General features: G+C 44.1%; 1 protein-coding gene across 5 annotated transcripts; it reads left to right on the top strand.

Annotated features, from left to right (window-relative positions):
• The first annotated feature begins 224 nt into the window (after positions 1–224).
• Positions 225–5,473, top strand: LOC129865443 (RNA-binding protein 4B-like). 5 transcript variants are annotated; one of them, XR_008761380.1, is made up of 6 exons: positions 225–333; positions 826–1,253; positions 1,364–2,019; positions 2,337–3,644; positions 4,400–4,458; positions 4,657–5,473. XR_008761380.1 is itself a non-coding variant. In XM_055938251.1 (4 exons), the coding sequence occupies exons 2-3, from the start codon at positions 845–847 to the stop codon at positions 1,993–1,995; spliced, it is 1,041 nt and encodes a 346-aa protein (XP_055794226.1). In that variant the 5' UTR covers positions 225–333; positions 826–844; the 3' UTR covers positions 1,996–2,019; positions 3,548–5,473. The 5 variants fall into 5 exon arrangements, 1 of the variants encoding a protein (XP_055794226.1); XR_008761379.1 differs by having other exon boundaries at positions 4,400–5,473; XR_008761382.1 differs by having other exon boundaries at positions 2,337–4,802; positions 5,340–5,473.
• Positions 5,474–8,180: the final 2,707 nt, after the last annotated feature.

Below are 8,180 nucleotides of genomic sequence, written 5' to 3'. Positions count from 1 at the left end.
AATAGAATGGTCTAAAATATGCATACTCTGCCAACCCGGGGCACCAGGCCTTGCAAAACGAGCTGATCCCTTTTTTCTCCTCCTTAAATTCAATTTTTTTTATGCCAGTTTGTCCAATCAAGCTGCGTATTTGACGGCGAATATTTTACTGGCAAAGCCATTCACCAATTAAACTTGTTAGTGGGCGGGACTTGTTGCATTGTTAAAAAAAACGGACGTGAGGTGTTATATCGGCTTCATTCACCTCAAACGTTTGTTTGTGGACCGCCATTATACGCATAGAAGAAGGGTTGGTGTAACGTTAACGTGTGTCGTCGTCCTAGTAGCAGTGAGGTGAGTTTGTGGAATCTTACTACGGCAATGTATTCTTTATTTCTATCTTTTTATGCCAAATGAACTGCCTGAACTTGCTTTATGATAATTGTATTGCATGAATTTGACATTTTTATTTTGGTCGTTATATTGAACTAGCTAGTTTACTATCATAGCTAACGTCCTTAGCTAGCTAACATTAGCTCAGTTGGCTTGCTAACGTTGTTAGCCACCCAGTCGACGCTGTGATGGAGGAAGTCTTGCCTACTTTCGATATTCTATAGCTAACTCCGCTTTCCAACTTTGCTTACAAGACTTTAGAAATGTGAACTTAGACATTGAACAAAGTTTGTCTAACTAGTATTCAGTAATTGTTCGGCCAGTTTGAATTAAATTGCACTAGTTAGCTAACATAACGTTAACCATTGCACTTCCTGTCCATGCCGCCCACTCACTTGACATACGACTTTATTTGCAGCCTAACTGGTATATTGACATGCCTCTCCTTCACAGGCTCTGCGTTAACATAAATATGGTGAAGATCTTTATTGGAAACCTCCCTAACGAGGTCGAAAAGGATGAGATTGAGGCCCTGTTTACTGAACATGGCACAGTGACAGAATGTGCAAAGTTCAAAAATTACGCCTTTGTCCACATGGATGACCGCAAGTCTGCAACGAAAGCCATCCGCAGCCTGCACCTCTTCAAGCTTCATGGCAGGCCAATCAATGTGGAGCCGAGCAGGGGGAAGAACCAGGGTCCAGTGAAACTTCATGTGGCCAATGTGGAGAAAGGCAACGGCGATGAGCTCCGCACTCTGTTCGAGGAGTATGGAACAGTGACAGAATGTGCCATCATAAAAAATTTCGCATTCATTCACATGTCCAACTCAGATGAGGCCAAGGATGCCATAAAGGGATTAGACAACACTGACTTCCAAGGTAAGAAAATTACCCTCAATAAGATTTACGATTGAACTGTTGAAAAGTCCTGAAGTTAAATATTGACTTGCATGTCACTGTCTGACTGTTAATCGTGGTTTTCCTCTTAGGCAAACGGATTCACGTTCAGATGTCAAAAAGCCGTCCCAGAGGGGAGGAAGAGGATTACGGCCCCCCACCAGATAGGGGTGGATACTGGCCACCACCCCGTGGCTACCCTGGGGACAGGGGTATGCGTGAGCCCCCGCATTACAGAGGTCGCATGTCAGGGGGTTACCCTGGACCCCCTCCACCACCACCTCCCCCTAGACGAGCCCCTTACCTCCCAGAGCGTGCTTATGAGCGTGAGAGGGAAAGCTACGGGGTGGTCGATTACTATGAGAAGTACAGAGCGCGCCCTGCCCCTTACGGTGGCCTTTCAGGCTATGGAGATGAAAGGCGTGTCGGCGCCATACCCCCTCCACCACCACCCCCTTCTGCCATGGTTAGGGAGCGCCTTGGGGCCTCCTCCCTCAACCCGTACGAGCGTCGCCCCCTCCCTCCTCCGTCCTCCTACTATGCCCGTGATCGCAGTCCCATCAGAAGACCCCCTCCCCCCATGCCCCCCGCAGGTAACGGCTACTCCTATGAGCGCTCTCGGCTCTCTCCTCTGTCCAGGCCAGCGATGTACAGCGTACCACGTACCAGAGACCCCTATGCTGAGAGGGTGCCTCTGCCCCCTCCTGCCCGCTACTCGTATTGAACGCACACTGGTGCTTGACTCAAGGTGAGATATCAGAAACAGGATAGTACACTATGCAATTACACTTCTAGCTCACTTAAAACAATGGGGAGTGGAAGGTTTGAATTAGGGGTGACTCCTCGTATTGACGTTCAGTGTCTCGCTTAAAATACCAGACTAGAAAAGCTCCAAATGCATTGTTTCACCATATCCTTAGCTTTTTACAAACTCCAAATCTGCTTCAACTGAACAATGTAAAATCGTAATATGCCTTTTAAAGAATGCTGGAAGTTTTACTGAACCTCAGCGCGTTCCTCCATGAGTAAAATGCGCTTGACTTGTGTGGTTTGCTCTCTTTCCAGGGTTAAATTATCCGACAAGATCGTCGTCTCCTGATGCACGTGGCACTATACCCCCCCTTCGTCTGTGGCGTTGCGTTCACCTGCGACTTACTGGAAGATACTCTATTGCTTGCGGGCACCCATACAAAAAAATACGCTTTTGTCTACGGTTTCGTCCTCTTTCTTGAACTGTTTTACATTTGTTCTGCTTGATTTTATTGTTCGAGGTTCATAAGATGTTTTGGGGCAAAGGATAAAGGCAGAGGGGGTTACTGTATTTTTGAGGTGTTATTCTATTTTGAAATGACGCAGTACTCCTAAGGGCTCTATGTTGGCCTAAGACCTAACATAAAATTTCTTCCTTCATAAAATCATTTATGGATACAAACCCTCTAAACTGTGATATTCATGAAGGGACTATTTGAATGTTAATTAAATAGCAATCCATGTAATTTTGGTAAACATGAATGTTACGAAGATTCTGCAGATGTCTTTTTCAGAGCTGTATCTAGCTTCAGTTTGATTAATAAACCACACACTCATTTGCATAATCAGTCCAACAACGTGTTAGTGTAATATCGCTTTAACTGGTGTGATCTTGGTTTTGGGTGGTACTTACCAGTATTCAAGACGTTTTGCGACGCAACTGTTAGTGTAGTGATTTAACTACCTATGCAAATTTGATTTGTTAGACATTTTGTGTTCAATTATATGCCGATTTACATACCTAGATACCCCAAAGCTGCGTTTTATGTATGGTTTTCTTTTCTTTACAGATGCCATTTTTGATTTCAAAGCTTTTTAATAAACAGATTTGAACTATCGTCACTTTGAACTTCCCCATCTTTCCTCGTTATTATAGGCGCTTCATGACAATGCTCATTGCAGTCAGTGAAAGCCAATATGCAGCAGCACTAACTTAATCTATGGCATTTCGGTCCATTCTGAAAAATGCGCTTTTCAATTTTAAATTTATATTCAAAGTAGTGGGGAAATTACCCTCTTACCATCTTTTTCTTTGCGGTGGCAAATGTATAATCTCTTGCGATATCTGAAGATGCTTAATTTACAATGTCACAGTTTCCATCTTTCAACCACTGCATGCTCCATGTTCTTCAGCATCATTCTCTTAAATAAATGTAATGTTTTGGCTTAGTGATCTAACTAATGCCCTCTCCCATGATACATAGGACAATAAGCCCTGGTATTCTTAGCACTTCTGCTTTTTGTAGGTTGTTAGAACCATGATCTGTGGATAGGTGTTGTGGACACAATGTAGGAGACGGTCGTGCTGTCTTTTGCTGTATCCTACAATATGGACATGTGGAGGTAATGTTCAATTAAGGTCATTTATACAGAACTGTGATTTATTGTACTTTAAAGGTGCTACACAGATTTGATTTAAAAAAATTGCTTTGTAATTTCAGGATTTCCATAATATCTGCAGTAATAGTGGAATGATAGTGTTTCACAGTATTACATACCCACCAGTGTTGTGGTTTGCTGTGCTATTCGCCTATTGGTTTCCCCGCTGAAGCGGCACGTGTCAAAATGGGAAAGCTGTTCTGACTTAGAGCGATTTCCACTAGGTAAACTGCCAGTCATTAACTGGTTGGTAAAATTCTACACTGTTCGCTCAATTTCAGTTTGTGAGAAAATAAGCACTGTATAGTGAAGTGAATCATTGTACAATCCAAATTGCTGTGAATGGTCTTTTCAGTGAAACAAAAGTTATTTTTTGAAGTTGGTGAATAGTCTACCAGCTTCAAACAGCTGTAAAAACTATTTTTGTTTTTGAAAAGATATTTCGCAGCGATTTCGATGGTACAAGTCAAACAGCTTTCCCAAATGATAGGCGAATATCACAGCCAACACTAGCGGCGGGTAAGTAATACTTTGAAACACTCATTCCACTATTAGCGGCAGATATATTATGGACATTTTCTGAAATTACAATGCAATAAAAATCCTATGTTTAGTACCTTTTAAGTCCCATTTGATGACATACTTTGCCCATGCTTAGTGTCTTTATCCTTTTCTATCTAACTGATCCCCATCTTATTGCTCCTATCCCCCACATCTAGGCCTCTTGTTCTTTCCTTGCACAAGAGGTTGGTACGGAAGTGGAATTCTGCTAGGGAAGGTATTGTGAAATTAATTTAGCAGAATAGTGCAACCATGTAGGTATCAGTAATGAAATGTTGGAATAAGTGTCATGTTGGATATACTAAATATATTTATTTTTGTAGTTGTATAGATGAACAGACTTCCCCAATGCTTAGCATGTCCTTTTTAATGATACTTGCCTTCCATCCTATTTCTCCCATCTCTTCCCCTCTAGGCCATGGTCTTCTTTCCAGAGGTTGGTACAGAAGTGGACTTCAGCTCCTCTTGATATTCTGACACTGCTCTTCAGGGTTATGAATGCTGTGAATGGGTGCCACCGCTATCAGATCGGTCCTCATGCAGGAAGTGCAATGGCCCATGGTCAGACATCTTTCTGTGCCATTTTGTATCTTAGGTTTAATGTGGGGAAAAGTGAAGTAAAAAGAAATCTTTTCAGGCCTCCAGAGTGGCGCAGCGGTCTAAGGCATCGCAGTGTTGTGGTGTCACTACAGCCTGGGATCAAACCCCGGGCTGTGTCACAACCGGCCGTGACTGGAAGTCCCATATGACAGCGCACAATTGGCCCAGCGTCATCCGGGTTAGTGGAGGGTTTGGGGGGCGGCTTTACTTGGCTCATCGCGCTCTAGCAACTCCTTGTGGGGGGCCGGGTGCCTGCAAGCTGACTTCGGTCGTCAGTTGAACGGTGTTTCCTCCGTCACATTGGTGAAGCTGGCTTCCGGGTTAAGTGAGCAGGTGTTGAGAAGCGTGGCATGGCAGGTCATGTTTTGGAGGACTCTACTTTTGGCTCCCAAGCCCGTTGCAGCAATGAGACAAGATCGCAATTGGATATCATGAAATTGGGGAGAAAAGGGGGGTAAAATTACACCTTTAAAAAAAAAAAATCTTGTCTTTCTTTAGGAGGACCAGTTTGAAGAAGGAATACTGTCTGACTGCTGCATAATCATTTCCTGACCAGATGACTCCTTGAGTTGAAGTGACATCAGGAAAATGTCGTCCTCGATGCTCACCATTTCTATGTATTGTCACAATTTCTTTTTTATTATTTTTTTTTTTAAACAAATTAAAAAAGTAATTGCAACTATTTTTACTGTTGCCATCAGTGTTGATTTTGCCTACATGCTCAACTGCAAAAATATTACTGCAAAGCACTGATTTTCAAATGTATTTAATTTACCAATCTAACTACCAAAAATGAATAAATCATTTTTATGTATAATTGATTACTTTATTTCTTGCTTGAGTATGGACAAATTATCCTGTCTTCTTGAGGAACCGTTCACAAGATGATCACAGCTGTTTGATGAGATCACGGAATGGTAAAGGACTTCCAAATAGAACACTGGGGAAGTACAGAGGCATTGAAATGCAACACTCAAGGCAAAGAACTGCATATGATGCCTGAGTAGGTGCTTTCCAGACAAAAATACCCTAGGCTAGTCCTGGAGGACAATGGATTTTGTTACTGTGAGCTTATTGGTCATGCTCCTGTCTGGGGTGTGGCTTACTGTTTTGCTGAAGCCCCATTGGTTGAGTGTGGCACTGGCAAGACCTGCACTGTGGCTCTACTCAGCCCTCAACCCTGCCACTGGTTTGCCCTGGTTCACTACACACTTTGAGACCTGGGTTCATGACTCTGGAGTCTTATCTATTCCTGTCAGTCGGGTGATGTAACCCTGGCTTGTTTGGAGCTGGGGTGCAGGGAGAACTTGATAGTCAGGCTAGGGGAGGTGGAGGTGGGTGCCTGGCAGGGTTGCAATTGTTGTGGGGAACTTGAAGAGAGGGTTGAGTGAGTTGGTGTGTAGTTGCATAAATGCTGGTAAGAAAGATAATAATACATATACCACTTTGTTTCGATTTTGCTACTCCCTGTGACAGAAAAAGTTGTAGTGTCATGTCACACCCTCTGAGAAGTGCTATTTCCTAGTTTCCTCTATCCTTTACCTAGGTTGTGCTATACACACTATGTGAGCACAGGAGAGGGGAAGCCCAGGGAAGCTCTTCCATGTGGGATGGTTCAGAGACGTGTAGAGAGGACTGCCCGACCTCTCGTCGGCATGATGATCCCACTCTAAAACGGATGCTCCATCTGTCACTCATGAAGCCTGTTGACATCACCGCCCCCTTGGAATTTGCTCACGTGTCCATCTGTCTCTGTGTACAGGTAAGCTGATGGTCCTTTCCACTTCAGGGGCTCTTTAGTAAGGTCATATTAAGGGAGCGCCTTCAACACACCTATTTTTATTTAACCTTTATTTAACTAGGCAAGTTAAGAACAAATTCTTATTTTCAATGACGGCCTAGGATCAGTGGGTTTAACTGCCTTGTTCAGGGGCAGAACGACATATTTGTACCTTGTCAGCTTGGGGATTCGAACTTGCAACCTTTCGGTTACTAGCCCAACGCTCTAACCACTAGGCTACCCTGCCACCCCTATAATGGCTTATTCGTGAACATAATGTATAACTGGATATTTCCGAGCCCACTAGCCACTTGTTATAACTCTTTTTATTTATGTCCACAGCCCTGTATACGGGGAACGAGATGCATAGCCTCTAACCCAGTTGGACCTTCTCCAAAATAACAGAACCCACTCCCTAGATCACTCACATGGGGAAAACGGATACCTCATCCACTGGTCCTCTCCGTCCGACTCTGGGGTTTATCGCTGTTTCCAGGAGGGGCGGCTGACGGGGTTACCTCCTGCGGATGGATGAGCACAAGAGAACTGACAGGACCAAACCCAAGTCCAGATAAGCCATAACTTCCTCAGAGCTTGTGGCCCTTTGCCTGGCTAACCAGACGCCTTCCTCAGGCCAAACGGCACACTACTTCTCCACACATGTCTGGATCTACAGTGCATTCGGAAAGTATTCAGACACCTTGACTTTTTCCAAATGTTAAGTTACAGCCGTATTCTAAAATGGATTAAATTGTTTTTTCCCTTTATCAATCTACACACAATACCCCCATAATGACAAAGCAAAAACAGTTTTTTAGAAATGTTTGCAAATTTATTAAAAATACTGAATTGAAATATTACATTTACATAAGTATTCAGACCCTTTACTCAGTACTTTGTTGAAGCACCTTTGGGTGATTACAGCCTTGATTCGTCTTGGGTATAACGCTACAAGCTTGGCACACCTGTATTTGGGGAGTTTCTCCCATTCCTCTCTGCAGATCCTTTCAAGCACTGTCAGGTTGGATGGGGAGCGTTGCTACACAGTTACTTTCAGGTCTCTCCCGAGATGTTCGATTGGGTTCAAGTCCGGGCTCTGGCTGGGTCACTCAAGGACATTCAGAGACTTGTCCCGAAGCCACTCCTGTGTTGTCTTGGCTGTGTGCTTAGGTTCATTGTCCTGTTGGAAGGTGAACCTTCGCTCCAGTCTGAGGTCCTGAGCTCTATGGAGCAGGTGTACATCTTTGCCTCGATCCTGACTAGTCTCCCAGTCCCTGCCGCTGAAAAATATCCCCACAGGATGATGCTGCCACCACCAAGCTTCACTGTAGGGATGGTGCCAGGTTTCCTCCAGAAGTGACTCTTGGCATTCAGGCCAAAGAGGTCAAGCGGACTGTCATGTGCCTTTTACTGAGAAGTGGCTTCTGTCTGGCCACCCTACCATAAAGGCCTCGTTGGTGGAGTCCTGCAGAGATGGTTGTCCTTCTGGAAGGTTCTCCCATCTCCAAAGAGGAACTCTAGAGCTCTGTCAGAGTGACCATCAGGTTCTTCATCACCTC

Source organism: Salvelinus fontinalis, chromosome 11 (genome assembly GCF_029448725.1).
Source record: "Salvelinus fontinalis isolate EN_2023a chromosome 11, ASM2944872v1, whole genome shotgun sequence".
NCBI lineage: Eukaryota > Metazoa > Chordata > Actinopteri > Salmoniformes > Salmonidae > Salvelinus > Salvelinus fontinalis.
Note: the sequence above shows the minus strand (reverse complement) of the source record. Positions and strands in the feature narration are given on the sequence as shown.

Bases quoted from the DNA above. Each gene is read 5' to 3' on its own strand.
- LOC129865443 (XM_055938251.1), top strand. From the start codon at position 845: ATGGTGAAGATCTTTATTGGAAACCTCCCTAACGAGGTCGAAAAGGAT. The intron at 1,254-1,363 runs GTAAGAAAATTA...TTTTCCTCTTAG, and splicing joins AGACAACACTGACTTCCAAG to GCAAACGGATTCACGTTCAG.